This window comes from Danio aesculapii, chromosome 21, assembly GCF_903798145.1.
Source record: "Danio aesculapii chromosome 21, fDanAes4.1, whole genome shotgun sequence".
Lineage (NCBI taxonomy): Eukaryota > Metazoa > Chordata > Actinopteri > Cypriniformes > Danionidae > Danio > Danio aesculapii.
The window spans coordinates 39,824,181-39,841,603 of NC_079455.1; the positions used below are offsets into that span (position 1 = coordinate 39,824,181).

Below are 17,423 nucleotides of genomic sequence, written 5' to 3' on the forward strand. Positions count from 1 at the left end.
GTGAAACATTGTGATGGACGATGGCATCGTCATCATAGGCGGTGGTGAATTAATCATTTATGAATTATTAATTAATTCAGAATGAATAATTATTTGTAGCCTAACGTTTCAATTACCTGCCCCGCATGGTCTTTCTTTTACCCATAACCAAATCATAAATATATAAAGAAAAGTTACACACAAATTACCCGCTGTCAATCACTATTTCTGCAGGACTCTGGCATGAATAAGCAGAGTGACCTGTGTCGTTACAATAGCGTTGACAAATGTGATTAGTAAAAAAGGTGCTCAACAAACAGGAACCAACCAACAGGATCTGAGGTTTTCACTAAAATTATTGAGTACAAGCGTGAAAGCGAAAGACTAAAGCCGTGTACTGACGCTGTGACACGTTACCTGATAGATTCAAAAGATCAAAGAGTCGTTAGATAGAGAGAAGATTAATTAAATATCACGTTTAATACGCAATAGAGATGCAATCCAGCGGTACAGCCTTGATAAACTGTCTGACGTGCACTGCTCTCTGGGGTTTTGAGCTCAAAGCACCGGCTGGCTGCCTGGAGCTCAGACGTGCACGTATGCTGCAGTGCATGCCTCTTTGTGTAAAATTAGGACGTATTAGTGTTAACGGGGCCTAAGTGTGTAATTTTCATGAGAGGGTTGCTGCTGTGATGGGGGCGGAGAATCACAATGCCGGCTCAGCATCGTGATGTCTATTGGCCATTGTCGATGGACGATGGCATCATCCATTGACCCAACCCTACTTTCCTCCGTCTCTCATTCAGTTTTTTACTTCATGCCCTTCATCTGAATTTCGCGCATCACCAGAGCCATGTGTTTGCGAACAACCTATAATTATAATTCACTTTTATCTTTGCTCTATTGTATTTATCCATGCTTGTAATTTATTTATTACATTTTATACAGAATTCACTCCCCTACAAAATCGCCCCAATCAATATAAAGTGAAGTTTCACAAACTAATTTCGAGAGGAGCACATGATATGATTGAGCACGACTGGCTTCTCATCTGTAATCAGAAATAATCCAATTAGAGTGATCCAAGCTGACTATAAGTAGATCGTTTTCTCCCTACTACTCTAACTTTGTTTTGGAAGAATCCCCCCTTCCACCCCATCTCCTCCTTTTCCTCCCTTTTCTAAGAGGGAGCTCTCGAGACCTACCTGATCTCAGATCCCCTTATATGCTTATTGACCGGGCAGGAGCCTTGGGCTCAGGTATCTCTGAGCTCAGGGTTCTCTCCCGGGACAGCATGCCAAACCTGCTATAAACGCCAAGCATATCTAAGTGGGAACTATTGAAATGATTAATTATTTCCAAATACCCTGAATAACACGCTACTGCCTCCTTCCACAATCTAAAAACATGCACATAAACAATTGCAATAACAGTCACAAGCACTTAACACATACATACTGAAAATCAATCAGAACCACCATATTAGCCAAAGCATAATCAGGGGCACTCGAGAAATACCTGATCTCGTATCCCTCCTAATGCTCATTGGCCAGGCGGGAACCTTGGGCTCATCTATCTCCAAGCTCAGGGTTCTCTCCTGAGACAGCATGCCAAACCTGCTATTTTAGTCGAGCATTATCTTAATGTGTGAACATTTGAACAAGTGTTTGTTTAAATTCAGCCTATGTAAATTGTTTGCAACCATCATCTGGTGCAGTTGTATTCATATCACAATAGATATAGCAGAAAAAACTAAATATCACAATGTCAGACTTGTCCAATATCGTGCGTCCAAACCCAACCATTGTGCCATTTAAATGTAATAAAGAAAATTAACACAATTTTAGCTTTGACAAAACAACACTGTAAAAAATGCTGGGTTCCACAGTCGATTTGTGTTGGGGCAACATGAAGGAATTAGGTTAACCTATTAGTTTTTACCAATTTAAGTAGATTAAACATAAACAACAAAGTTGCCCCAAAAGAAACTGAAGAATTGTGTTGTTTCAGCTCATTTTAAATAAGCAGTATGAACAAGCAGCAAACATATTTTTTGAGTGAATGTTGGATTACAACAACACATCATTTTTAGGGTGTATACCGTGCACTGTGTAGTAAACTAAGATGGTAGTCTATTGTGGATGTATCTTGTGTTTCCTCAGGCAGTAATTATGAGGTGAGAGAAGCAGGCAGGTGTCGGGCGGAGGTTTCTGGCACACAAGCATCATTTAACAAGACATCGTTAAATATTTACAGCGTTCCCGAGTGTCAATTTGAGACTGACTATCTATTTTAGTGGTAAAAAAAGTTTATTTTTCTCTCATTCTCATAAAATGTGTTATGAAGGAGAATCAACACAGAGAGATAATCCTGGAAGAAACTCACAGAAAATAGATCTGTGCATTATTCTCAAGTAAACACAATGTCCTTTAATCAGGATAATTGGCGCTGACCACAAAAAAGAAAATGATGCTTCATTCACGTCAAGTCAAAATTACTGTAATTACAAGCTTCCGATTTCCAACAGAGCTGTGCTATCCACATTAGTGTTATAGCTCTGCACTCTTAATAGATGTCAGTAATTGACTCTTGTCTGTATTTACGTCTCCGGTAATTTAGGAGAAGCTTCTTTGATGAAGTTGATACTTCAAGTTGAAGAGTGTCATTGTTTCCATGTTGACTATCTATAGAGTGCTACAGTCTTTAAAAACTAAGGGCTATACAATTTGGCAAAATAAAATAGTAAAAAATAGCCGTTTTGGTTGCATTGTTCAAATGTCTTGTTGACGTTTTGGTTACATACCTGAAAAAGGTCTGTAGTAAAAATAAACTAAAGATCCTATTTTTGTTCACTGTAAAAATGTCCTTTTTGTTGTCCAAACAGAAATCGATTAAGTTAACTTAATGGTTTTTACAAATTTAAGTGAATCGAACATAAAAAACTACACCCCCCCCCCCCCAAATATAAGAACTGTGTTGTTTTAACTCATTTAAATAAGTACTTTGAACAAGCAGCAAAAGTGAGCGCCCAGTGCACCAGTAATATCCCAGTCACAACTTTTTTGTCTTGAAAGCGGCTAAAAGGGACTTTAAAGCTTGTCGGGTACCTTTTAAACATCAATTTTTATGCAATTTTCATGGCCTTGTTAAAAGAAATCATATGTGGTATAGTTTGTCCTGGAAATGCAACTGGTGTGATTGGTTTTCTTTGAAATTAACTTGACAAAAAGTGACGCTCATGCACCCCCAGTACTGCTGCTCTCCAGAGCTCCAGATTTTTTTTTTTGTCTTTTTTTAAGCAGCAGCAATTGCTTTCGCTTTAACCATTGTTTGAATGAAATATTAACGGGCCTAATGTTAACTGTGTGCACATGATCATCCTTTCATTATCGCACATGGTATGTATCTCACCTGCTTTCTCTTGCTTAGTTATTTTGGGCTAAGAATCATTTCTTTTTTTAATTTTTGATGTGGCTAGAGAAAAAAAAAAGGTAAATTCTTAGTGTTGAGCCCTGAAAAGTCCTGTAAAATGAAAACTAATTGCAATTCGACACTATGAAACCACAACCCATTTGCTCATGCTCATTAAGCAAGCTCATACACAACACACATAAAAGTGAAATGGCGAGAAGGCATGTAAAAATAACACAAAATTAAAGATTTAGCATGTCAATGTCATATTTATGCATATAAAATATATTTGGCTTGTGATGTTCAAAAAACTACTATTTACAGTGGCTGATAATCAAAAAAAGTTAATATCAAGCCCTGTATATAAATGATAAACTCTGCATACCCAGTACCAGGTGTGTGACATCCTTTACTTAAGCATTCTTTACATTTTAAAGGTCTGTACTGGCCCAATACCCCTAAAAGTGGTTCCGTTTTCTCATCAGTTGGAATAGAATACCTTTTGCATAGATTTTGATAGAGACATCTTTCTTTTATCAAATGCAGGAACCAACAAAATTAATTACAGCAACCTAGACCACACAGAACCTAAAAGGTACACTTTCAAATTTGAGCTTACAAAAAAAAAAAAAAAAGCGCTGCTTTTTTGCAGGAGTTTATTATAAAACAGACAACATCTACAATTTTTAAAATCACTTTCAACAGTGCTTAATGAAAATCCAAAAGGTTTTCTTTAAGTTGATGCCAAACTGCATGTGGATTTGGGAAGCTTTTGAATTTGGGTAGGCCAAATCCAGGCGGAAACCCCAAAAAAAGCACTTAACTTTAAGAGGTTAATTAACTTTTATTTTATATACACTTAAAATAATGGCGTTTGTTCAAGTTACTTACATTTATAATTATATAAACAAATTTTGAGAGGATCACGTGCTTATTGTTGCTTGCCAGATCCTGCATTGTTCAATTTATAATTCACCAATCAGTCGATTCCTAAGCCACTATAAATACTCTAAGTTCCATAGTTAGCACTGTTGCCTCACAGCAAGAACGTCACAGGTTCTAGTCCTTACCAAGCCAGCCAACTTTTCTGCGGAGTTTACATGTTCTCCCCGTGCTCACGTGGGTTTTCCCCGAGTTCCCCGGTTCCTCCCACCGTCCAAAAACATGCAACTTAAGTTAATTGACTAATCCAAATCGGTGCCATAGACATGCTCCTGGTAAGTAGTTATCTCCTAAGAGCTATCACTATCTGTTCATTAGCTACTACAGCAGGGGAGTTCTCGAGGTCTACCAACACAATCTCAGGGCAATTCGTAACTTTTTGATTTAGTGGCTAATTCGTATGAATTCGTACGATCTAATTCGTACAATATAGTACGATTTGCTCATTCCGCAATGACGGTTGGGTTTAGGGCTGGGGTTAGGTGCCACGCCTCCTTTTTAAAATCATACAATTTCGTATGACTGAACTCGTACGAATTAGCCACTAAACTGACAAAACGTAAAATACTTACGTTTTCTCGTGAGATCAGGCTGGGTCTACCTGAGCTCAAACTCCCCTCTCGCCTTGCAAACGGGAGGAAGCCCTGTGCTCGAGGATCTTATGAGCTCAGGGCTCTCTCCCGGGACAGCATGCCAAACAAGCTTTATAATCAATCATCAGCTAACTCTTGAAATGAGATGAAACAACGCAATTCTTAAGTTTCTTTAACTGACGATTTGTATGTTTTATGTTCAATCCACTTAAATGTGAAAAACTAATAAGTAAACAAAATTCCTTCATGTTGCCCCAACACAAATCGATTATGTGGAACTCAGCATTTTTTACAGTGTAGCGCCTTTTAAAGTCGCATCTCAGAGCGCTTAACATGCATTTGAAAAACAAAGCTAAAACATGCTGACACAAAAATACATTTGGGAAAACAGTTAAACAATTCACTTCAAGGAAAGATCAACATCTGCGCATAACACTTTCACTTGGACCATAAACACAATTTGCATAAAAAACCCAAGCAAATGCACATGAACCAATTGACTATTTCTGCCATGCGTTTTACATACCTGTCTGATTCAGCAAACGCCTCAGAATCCTTCATCTAATCTGACCTGATCTCTCCAAGCATTCACATGAGCTTGAACGAACGCCCTGAAAACTTGTTAATCAGCAGTAAGAGGCTTTAGGCTCGCTTCCGCCGGACCAAACGAAAGATCTCCATTTTCATTCAGACCCAAAGGCAGTCATGAAGTGCGCTTGGAAAACTGTTTCAGATGCACATCATCACTTCAACATGTGCGATTTTACTGACGCTCTCCAAAACCCTCCTCCTTAAACACACAGTCCTAAGTCCTCTCTTGTATAACTCTTCCCGAATGGCGAGCCGATGATGTCATAGGGCACACGGCGACCGTTGCCGGGCCTGTCGATGAGGCTAAGACGGGTTTGTTGGGTCTTTCTTTGAGGCTCAACAGAGATCACACGAGGCTTAGTAAAGTCAACACTGAAAAAAGGAAACCTGGAGTCCTGAGAATAAGTGTGTGTGTGTGTGTCTTTGTGCTTTCTTTCCCTCCGTCCCACCAACGATTGACCTCTGGACTCATATGTAAATCAACATCCTCCTTCACTAGACTGCGTTTCACCGCTGAGGCGTCCTGATGATAATAATGTGTATTTTGTATGCAGCATCGGTCAAAAAATTTGACATCAGTAGAAAATTTGTATATAGATGATCATTTTTAGTTAGCATAGACGCGTTAGATTGATCTAAAAGTGACTGTAGGGACTTTTATGACAATACAAAATATTTCTGCTGAAATCAAGAGTGTGTTTGAGCTTTGTTTTCAGCAGAGAATCCTGAAAATGTATCAAAAACATGTAAATAATGTACATGTATCTTTGGTGAGTGCAAGTGTTTTTAACGTTAGCATTTATTACACAACGCTTAAGGATGTATGTCCTAAACATAATAAATGTTAACAAAAAAATGCAAGGCGAAAAGAAACAGAGGCTGCGATATCTGCTAGCAGATCTATTTTCAGTTGTTAGACACTGACATTAAAAACATACTATAGTAATTTAAAGTAAACTGCGTTTTTTAACCATATTTTTAACCTCCAATAGTGATAGAGAGGTTGTGCAATCAGCTAAAATGTTGCTAGAATTGGTTTTTATGTATGGGTGATATATATACTCACTGGCCAATTTATTAGATACATCTGTCCAACTGCTGGTTAACGCAAATTTCTAATCAACCAATGACATGGCAGCAACGCAATGCATTTAGACATGGTCAAGATGATCTGCTGCAGTTCAAACCGAGCATCAGAATGGCAAAGAAAGGGGATTTAAGTGACTTTGAACGTGGTTGTTGGTGCGCGACGGGCTGCTCTGAGCATTTCAGAAACTGTTGATCTACTGGGATTTTCACGCACAACCATCTCTAGGGTTTACGGAGAGTGGTCCGAAAAAGAGAAAATATGCAGTGAGCGGCAGTTCTGTGGGTGCAAATGCCTTGTTGATTCCAGAGGTCAGAGGAGAATGGCCAGACTGGTTCCAGCTGATAGAAAGGCAACAGTAACTCAAATAACCACATGTTACAACCGAGGTCTGCAGAAGAGCATCTCTGAACACACAACATGTTCAACCTTGAGGCAGATGGGCTACAGCAGCAGAAGACTTCACCGGGTGCCACTCCTGTCAGCTAAGAACAGGAAACTGAGGCTACAATTCACACAGGCTCACCAAAATTGGACAATAAAAGATTGGAAAAACGTTGCCTGGTCTGATGAGTCTCGATTTCTGCTGCAACATTCAGATGGTCGGGTCAGAATTTGGCGTCAACAACATGAAAGCATTCCTTTAATCAATGGTTCAGGCTAGTGGTGGTGGTGTAATGGTGTGGGGGATATTTTTGGCACACTTTGGGACCATTAGTACCAATTGAGCATTCAATGCCACAGCCTACCTGAGTATCGTTGCTGACCAGGTCCATCACTTTATGACCACAGTGTACTCATCTTCTGATGGCTACTTCCAGCAGGATAACACACCATGTCATAAAGCGTGAATCATCTCAGACTGGTTTCTTGTACATGATAATGAGTTCCCTGTACTCAAATGGCCTCCACAGTCACCAGATTTCAATCCAATAGAGCACCTTTGGGATGTGGTGGAACAGGAGATTCACATCATGGATGTGCAGCCGACAAATCTGCTTCAAGTGTGTGATGCTATCATGTCAATATGGACCAAAATCTCTGAGAAATATTTCCAGTACCTTGTTGAATCTATGCCACGAAGGTTTAAAGCAGTTCTGAAGGCAAAAGAGGGCCAACCCATACTTATTTTCATGCGTTGTGCGATAAGTTGATATATTGATTATTGTGACAGGCCTACCCTAATAAAAACATTAAATAAGCATTAATACAAACGTTTCATATTTAGGCGAATCCTGAATTGAACCTAAAACTAACACACACACAGACAAAAAAACACCTGTTCACTCTGACTTCGGAAATTGTATAAAGGCAGCCCATCAGATTATAGCTCGGCGATTAATATCTGATCTTGTTTCCATCTTTCTCTCTCAGTATCTGGGAACGACAATCCTTCTCTTTTCGTATTTCTGCATGTTCCTTCACCTCTGATCTGGGGTCAGTCTGAGTGAACGTGACACCAGCGCCGTCCTCACACAACCAGGTGTGACACAATGCCGTCCATTATAAGAGCATTATCCGGGCTGAGAGGGGCCTTGTGTGAGTGTGTGTGAGCACCTCACTGTGTAAATCACAGTGCTTGATGTCATTGTCGGCCAAGCCATACACTCGCACTCAAAATAAGGAAATTACATGACAAATTAAAGTCTATTTCTGTATATCCAGTCATTCCTATTGGAATTTAGTGTTTACTTTAAATAAAATGTATAAATGTGTGAATAATTACATGTTGAAACAATATTAAATGCGAGTTAAGTATCTACTCTAACAGTTTGAATAAGTTTTGATGTAAAATATTGCTGAAATAAGTCAGAGATATTCATTCATTCATTTTCTTTTCGGCTTAGTCCCTCCATTAATCTGGGCGTTTATGCTAATGCGTTGCGTTTATGTGTGAAGACAAGAAAGAGATCTAACTCTGTGCCACCGCATAACTTTAGATGTGTCACAAAATAAAACATACATATATATTCAAGTCCTGATTGGGAGATAATGTCTGATTCCGATCGGGTCTGATTTCTGATCACGCGATCTGATCTGGACATCCCTAATTTCAATGCATTTTCAGTGTCTGGTTATGCACATGCATTCAGTTAAATTTGTCTGTCCTCATTTACTTGTCCTTGTGTCCATTAAAAAAAAATCTCCCACTAACTTTTATTCTGCAGACATAACGCTTCCTTATGCTTGCTTACGCTTCAAAAAACAAAAATAATCAGATCACAAATCACATTTAGCCCAGGAAGTATTACAGTCTTACACAATCATCTGTGAATCATACATTTGCAATGCAAACTATCATTTCTTCAGAAGCGCCACGCTCTTTAAAGTGATAGTGCACCCAAAAATGAACATTTACTTAGTATTTATAAAAAAAAGTGCAAGAAGTATGAATTGTGAGATGTAATTAAAATTGCGAAACAAAAACCATAGTTGCAAACTCTGAATTACATTATAAACTACATTTACCGGCCACTTTATTAGGTACACCTGTTCCACTGCTTAATGCAAATTTCTAATCAGCAGACATGGTCAAGACGGTCTGCTGCAGTTCAAACTGAGCATCAGAATGGGGAAGAAAGGGGATTTAAGTGATGCACAACCATCTCTAGGATTTACAGAGAATGACCAAAAAAATATGAAATATCCAGTGAGCGGCAGTTCTGTGGGTGCAAATGCCTTGTTGATGCCAGAGGTCAGAGGAGAATGGCCAGACTGGTTCCAGCTGATAGAAAGGCAACAGTAACTCAAATAACCACTCGTTACAACTGAGGTCTGCAGAAGAGCATCTGTGAACACACAACATGTTCAACCTTGAGGCGGATGGGCTACAGCAGCAGAAGACCACACCGGGTGCCACTCCTGTCAGCTAAGAACAGGAAACTGAGGCTACGATTCACACAGGCTCACCAAAATTGGACAATAGAAGATTGGGAAAACGTTGCCTGGTCTGATGAGTCTCCATTTCTGCTATGACATTCGGATGGTACAGTATGATCATAATTTGGCGTCAACACCATGAAAGCATGGATCCATCCTGTAAGGTGTATCTAATAAAGTGGCCGGTGAGTGTATACAATGGTCAGAATTGGGGATGAAAAAATTGAGAGATTTTGTAAGACATTTCCTATTTAGTCACCCTCAAGTGATTCCAAATCTTTATGAGTTTCATTTTTGTCTTTAGCACAAAAGATATTTTGAAGAAAGCTGAAAACATGTAACCATTAACATCCATGTTAGAAAAAAACAACGGAAGTACTGGTTTCCAGCCTTCCTTGTGTTCAGCAGAAGAAAGAAGCTCATAAGGGTTTAAAAGGGTGTGTAAATAATGACAGAATGTTCATTTTTGGGTGAACTGTCCCTTTAACTAATACTGATCATTGTGTACCGGCACTGAAACCACAACACATGCTATTTTATAAACCACACGGCATTTCTCACTCCTCTGAGAACACAGGCGTCTTTGTGTCGTCAGTCATGCCAGTACGCTGTAACCTATATCTGCATGTGTGCATGCGCGCATGTGTATGTGAGACTCTCAGGAGAATAACTGTGTTCAGTACTGCCCCCTAATGGCCTTTTCAAACATTTACATTCCACCTGTCACAGATCCACACCTGTATGGCTGCATGATACTTGGGAAAATATGCAATATTGTTGTTGAGTACAGGTGTGTGCCAAAAAATTTGAATATCGATGGAAAATCTATTTATTTCAATAATTTGTTTCTTGTGTGTTATATTAGTTCACTACACACAAAGTGAAATATTTCAAGCCTTCGTTTATTTTAATTTGAATGATTAAGGATTAAAGATGAAAAAACCAAATCTAGTATTTCACAAAATTAGAATATCATGACAAAGTTCAACATTGTAGGCTCCCAGTGTCTTAGTCTAGTCTGATAAATAATGCAAAGCCTTGAAATTGTATTAGGCCCAATCTCAATTCTATTTTTGTACCCCTTCCCCTTCCCCTTCCTCTTGGCCCCTTAAATTCGAGTGTGAAGGGGAAGGGCTTCAAAATTTAGCCCTAAGAAATGGGACACCACTACAGCACCTGCACACATCATCATATGTCATCGTGAGCTCTTGCTTCATGTGAGATCAGACGATGGCGACTGCTGTAGTTATTCCAGTTGAGTTATTTATTGGTATTTATCTTCAGGAAATCACATAAGTCATATATTATGTTATGATAAGCTCGTAACTATACTGCGCATTTACACTGTGGCCATATTCATCCATGTAAACACACCAAAAACAACATTAACATTATAGCAGACACTGTAAAAAGCTCATTTCCAGCCACTTTTCTGACAGGGTATTTGAGTGTCATCGAGTGACAGAATGTTGTGGGACTGCTGTACAGGAGTTATTATTAGGGATTATAGATCGCAAAATTTTGTGGTTTTTATTTTACAGTTTTTTACTGTTTCGCGGTTATGAATATATTAAAACATGCTTGTTTTGTAATAATGACAAAAATTACTAATTTGTGGATCTCTTTACTTCCGGATGCAGCTATGCTGCCGTTGTGGCCGGAGTATTCTGGGAAATTTTCTCACCCCTTTGTTTCAAGTGTGGTCCTAAAAAATCTTAGTTTGAAGATCTAGCTCTTCCCCTTAGCCCTACGCCTTCAAGCTAAAGAGAATTGGGACACCCGTACCCCTTCACAGGAATGCGCAAAACGAGGGGTAGGGGTAAGGGAAAGAGCTAAGGGGTAAAATTGGGATTGGGCCTTTTATTCTTGCTTGGTAGGCTTCAAAATCATGGGGAAGACTTCTGACTTGACGATTGTGCAGAAGACCATTACTGGAACACTCCATAAGGTGGAAAATCTCAAAAGGCAATTGCAAAAGAAACTGGATGCTCTCTGAGTGCAGTTTCTAGGTATATTAATGGAGTGTTAAGAGGAAGGGGAAAATGTGGCTGGAAAGGGTGCACAGGTATGACCGCAGCCTCGAGGGGATTGTCAAGCAATGACGACTGAGGCTGGTGTCAGAGCATCAAGAACCACCACATACAGATGTCTGCATGACATGGGCTACAGCTGTAGAATTCCATGTGCCAAGCCACTCCTGAACCAAAAACAACGCTTGTAGCCTTTGTGCTGGGCTAAAGAAAAAAAAAAGTACTGGTCTGTTTTGCAGTGGTCCCAAGTCCTCTTTTCAGTTGTATTTCATTTGGAAATCAAGATCCCAGAGTCTGGAGGAAGAGCAGAGAGACACAAAAGTGAAGCTGCTGAAGATCCAGTGTGAAGTTTCCAGAATCAGTGATGGTATGGAGAGCCATGTCATATTGCTGGCGTGGGTCTATTGTCTTTTATCAAGTCCACAGTCAGCGCAGCTCTATACCAGGACATTTTAGAGCACTTCCTGCTGCCGACAAGCTTTGTGGAGATGATTTTATTTTCCTGGAGGACATGGAAACGGCACAGTGCCAAAGCTATCAGTACCTGGTTTAAAGACCATGGTATCTGTGTTCTTGGCCAGAAAACTCACCTGCCTAAAACCCTACTGCAAATCTATGGGCTATTGTCAAGAGGAAGATGAGGGAACAGAGACCCTGAAATTCAGACGAGCTGAAGGCTGATATCAAAGCAACTTGGACTACCATAATACCTCAACTGTGTCAAAGGCTGATCGCCTCCATGCCACAGCGCCTTGATGCTGTAATTTGCGCTAAAGAAGGCCTGACAAAGCACTGAGGACATTATACAGTACATTAACACACTTTTTAGAAGGCCAACATGTGTTTAAGATCCTTTTGTTATTGGTCACATGAAATATTCTAATTTTGAGAAATATTGGATTTGGGTTTTTTCATCTTTAATCCTTAACCATTCAAATTGAAATAAACGAAGGCTTGAAATATTTCACTTTGTGTGTAGTGAACTAATATAACACACAAGTTTCACTTTTTGAAACAAATTAGTGAAATAAATGGACTTTCCATCGATATTCAAATTTTTTGGTACATACCTGCATTGCGATAACTAGGGCTGCACGAAATATCGTTTGAGCAACAATATTGCAATGTGTGAAGCTGCAATATTCATATCGCTGGATGTGCAATGTGGAGTGAGGACTATAGTTGACCAGGTAGTTCAGAACTTTGGAGCCATTTCAGTTTAACAAAGTGAACGTTTCTGAATTGCATGTGTTTTTTAAGGCCCGTGTACACATTTGAAGTGAGTTTAAAGCATCTGGGCTTTACAGCCGCAATCCAGTATTAGGAAACACCCATACACACTCATTCACACACACACACACACACACTAGGAACAATTTAGTTTCAATTCACCTATAGCGCATGTCTTTGGACTGTGGGGGAAACTTGAGCACCCGGAGGAAACCCATGCCAACACAGGGCGAACATGCAAACTTCACACAGAAATGCAAACTGGCAGGGGACTCGAACCAGTGACCTTCTTGCTGTGAGAGGACAGTGCTAACCACTGAGCCACTGTGCCGCCAGAAAAAAATCAATATTTTTAAAATAATTAATATAATGTTATTGAAATAAACAGGTAAAAGCTATTTTTCAGATTTTATTAATTTTAATTTTAACTAAAAAACTGTGTCAAGGTGTAAACATTTATTTAAAACACTATGAATGAGTGAAAACAGAAATTCTCAGCAGAAATTCTGACTCTGATCGGCTGTTGTTCATTTTCCCCTCTCGTCTCGACTTCCGCCATTAGTGTTTATTTTCAGCTCTGGGTTTACATTTGGGCTGCCCCTAACCTTACTAAGAACAGCAAATACTGGGAAGGCAGCGATGAAGATAGCAAGGCCCCATCTGATTGGTCAAATTTAGATAACCAATGCATAAAATAAATGTAATTTATCAAACATGTCTGCGATATGTACAGCTGAAGTCCAAATTATTCGCCCTCCAGTGAATTTTTGTTTTCTTTTTCACATATTTCCCTAATTATGTTTAACAGAGGAAGGATTTTTTTTCTTAGTATTTCCTATAATATTTTTTCTTCTGGAGAAAGTCTCATTTGCTTTATTTCAGCTAGAATAAAAGCAGTTCTTAGTTTTTTAAAAAACCTTTTAAGGTGAAAAATATTAGCCCCTTTAAGCTGTATTTTTCTGTATTGTCTACAGAATAAACCATCATTACACAATGATTTGCCTAATTACTCTAGTTAATCCTTTAAATGTGACTTTAAGCTGTGTAGAAGTGTCTTGAATAATATCTAGTCAAATATTATTTACTGTCATCATGGCAAAGATAAAATAAATCAGTTATTAGAAATGAGTTATTAAAACTATTATGTTTAAAATGGGTTGAAAATGAATTCTTTCCATTGAACAGAAAATAGGAAAAAATATATACAGAGGGGCTAATAATTCTGGAGGGTTAATAATTCCGACTTTAACTGTATATTGCATAGACTATTATAGCGATAACGATTATTTTGCAATATATAGTGCAGGCCTTACACACCTGCCAGTTTCACCCGTACTTCAGGTGTGTATCGTGTGTCATTCACATGTGCTTTTAAAACACACCTCATGCTTTTAAGGGGTTAGCAGGGCAGAGATCTAATTGCAGCAAAGACTATGACAGCATTAGACCTGTATGTGTGCTTTTATCAATAGGAAAGTGTTTTCTATTTTTAGCAGAGGTAAACATGTCCACTGGGCTGCAGTCATTTTGATAAAGCCAGTGGCAGGCTTGTTCTGTGTTTGGACTGTGAGACTAAAGCATGATTGCATACAAACTGAAATTAAAATATCTAAAACTGTTTATACTCATTTATACTATACAATGTTGCATTTCTTTTACAGAAATCACACTGTCATCACCATGACTAAGCATGAATAGCAGAAAAAAAGCTGAATGACACTAATAATAATAAATGTGTGTGTATTGTATAAACATTTATATGGGTGTTGTATAAATACATGTATTCTTATATAGGGCTGCACGATATTGGAAAACTCTGACATCGCAATATTTGTTTTGCTGCGATATACACTCACCGGCCACTTTATTAGGTACACATTACTAGTACCGGGTTAAACCCCCTTTTGCCTTCAGAACTGCTTTAATCCCTCGTGGTATAGACTCAACAAGGTTCTGGAAATATTCCTCAGAGATTTTGCTCCATATTGACATGAAAGCAGCTGCACATCCGTTATGCAAATCTCCCGTTCTACCACATCCCAAAGGTGCTCGATTGGATTGAGATCTGGTGACTGTGGAGACCAGTTGAGTACAGTGAACTCATTGTCATGTTCAAGAAACCAGTCTGTGGCGTTGACACGATGCTCAATTGGTACTAAGTGAACTAATTTCGAGAGGATCACGTGCTTATGAGTTTTTTCTTGCTGGCCCCGTATTATCCAATATATGATTCACCAATCAGATGACTCCTAAGCCACTATAAATGCCCTAGGTTTCATACCACAGTCATCTTCGTTTTTAAAATCCCCCCTTCCACCCCTACTCCTTCTTGCTTAGATGGGTGGCACGGTGGCCCAGTGGTTAGCACTGTTGCCTCACAGCTAGAACGTCTTTGGTTCTGGTCATTACCAAACCAGCCGACATTTCTGTGTGGAGTTTGCACCTTCTCCCTGTGATCGTGTGGGTTTCCTCTGGGTCCCCGGTTTCCTACCCACCGTTCAAAAACCGTTAATTGACTAATCCAAATCAGCACCATAGACATGCTCTTAGTAAGTAGTTATCTCTTAAGAGCAATCACTATCTGTTCATTTGCTTCTACAGCAGGGAAGCTCTCGAGGTCTTCCTGAGCTCAAACTCCCTCTCGCCTTGCAACGAGAGGGAATCCCGGGCTCGAGGATCTTATGAGATCAGGGCTCTCTCCTGGGACAGCATGCCAAACAAGCTTTATAATCAATAATCAGCTAAGTGTGAACTCTTGAATGGGGCTAAAGTGTGCCAAGAAAATTTCCCCCACACCTCTCTTTCAGCTGGAACCAATCTGGTCATTCTCCTTTGACCTCTGGCATCAACAAGGCATTTGCACCCACAGAACTGCCGCTCACTAGATATTTTCTCTTTGTCGGATCATTCTCTGTGAACCCTAGAGATGGGTTTATTTCACAATAATCCTATGTTCACAATTTTCCCAAATTTCAGAATAGAAGTCTACATTAAAAAACTCAACCCAGAGCATCATGGGACTGAAGTGAAAACCTTTCCGTCTTACCTTCGCACCGTGAGCCGTAGTGTTTTATAAGATCCTTTAACAAGTGATATGGCCTCCTGCCTCCATCCGCTCAGCTCCACCTCATTAATTACGACCACTAGATCTCCCGCCTGTAGGGGGTGCTGGAGCAGAGATGCTTTCCCGCCGCCCTCCACCTGTGGGACGTTAAAAAAACACACACACACTGGCCGTAAGCACTCGCTTTTTGTGCGGCTCTATAAGTAAAATCAAAAACACATGCATGAGCCCCCAGTGCAAACCCGCCCAGAATTCAGAGAATGTTTTCTTTGGACCTTTTCGCCTACACATTCAGAGTCTCCAGACACTAATATTTTGCACAATCTTTGGTCCTGGTCAAACGGAGGATGGGAGACCCGCATTATATAGCTTTTTCCAACACCCCATGATGCTTTGCATAAATTATTGAAGTTCTGATAAACTGTAAACAATCAGTGAGTGAATGAAAAATATCATTACTCACAGTTCATCCATCAAATATTAAAATTAGCAACCTATTAGGATTAATAAATTACTTTTGGTAGACCACAGATAACTCTACTGCAATATATTCGACAGTAGGGATGTCAAAATTATTAGTCTTCCTGTTAATCTTTTTCAAATATATCCCAAATGATGTTTTAAAGAGTGAGGAATTTTTTACAGTATTTCCTATAATATTTTTTCTTCTTATTTGATTTATTACGGCTAGAATAAAAGCAGTTTTACATTTTTTAAAAAACATTTTATAGTCAATATTATCAGCCCTCCCAGAACAAACCATCATTATGCAATTACTAATACTAGTATGCAATACTAGTATCTTGAAAAATCTGTAGTCAAATAATCTGTACTGTCATCATGGCAAAGATAAAAGAAATCGGTTATTAGAAATTAATTATTAACATTTTGATTATAAATGTGTTCTTTCCGTTAAACAGAAATTGGGGGAAAAATATACAGGAGGGCTTATAATTCTTCAAAAAGCTCAATATCTTGATAATACTGGGTTAAATACAGGAAATAGAGACTGAAATTCGATACCTAGCATTGGCGACATTCTAACTTATATTTAAATAAGTCTATTTACTAAATACTGATTGTAAGAAACGAATCCTAAACTAAAAAAATTATTCATATACTGAATAAAAAAGCTAATTCAGCAGGGGCACCTGTGGAACTGCAGAAATAATGGTGTTGTCTTTGTTACTGCAGTAAAATTCAGGCAAACTTTAGCATGCTGTTATACAATGTACAATCAAAAATGATACCAAAATTGAACACCTTGTATAATAGCATTCAGGACTTTTGAACACTTTTTTTTAAGGGCCTTAAATTTCTCTAAATTGATTCATGAACTTTTCACACTAGAGCCGCCACGGGGTAAATTTTGCTCGTGGGTATCCAATTAAGTCGTGACGTATGGAATACTGTTTCTGGGTCCAAGACGCTGCTCACTTGAATTGAGAAAATATTCGTTTATGACCACTTTTTAGTCACACATTAAAGTGAATTATATATGAAATCATGGTGTACACAGCAGTCTCTGGGCTTGCTGCATCACAGACACCAATAACGAATCACTTTCTGGCCATCTGATATTAGGATATTATAATATATATATATCCATGCGTGCA

The 17,423-nt window shown here is 38.9% G+C and overlaps 1 protein-coding gene across 2 annotated transcripts in view; it reads right to left on the minus strand.

Moving 5' to 3' along the window:
* The window catches only part of shroom3 (shroom family member 3), a 135,509-nt gene that overhangs the window by 89,561 nt on the left and 28,525 nt on the right, over positions 1 to 17,423 (minus strand). The window contains exon 2 of one of the 2 annotated variants that reach the window (XM_056447195.1): positions 15,790 to 15,944. In XM_056447195.1, coding sequence (XP_056303170.1) covers positions 15,790 to 15,944 — 155 coding nt within the window. Of the gene's footprint in view, positions 1 to 5,451; positions 5,627 to 15,789; positions 15,945 to 17,423 lie in introns of those variants that run through there. The other variant, XM_056447197.1, reaches the window with a different exon arrangement.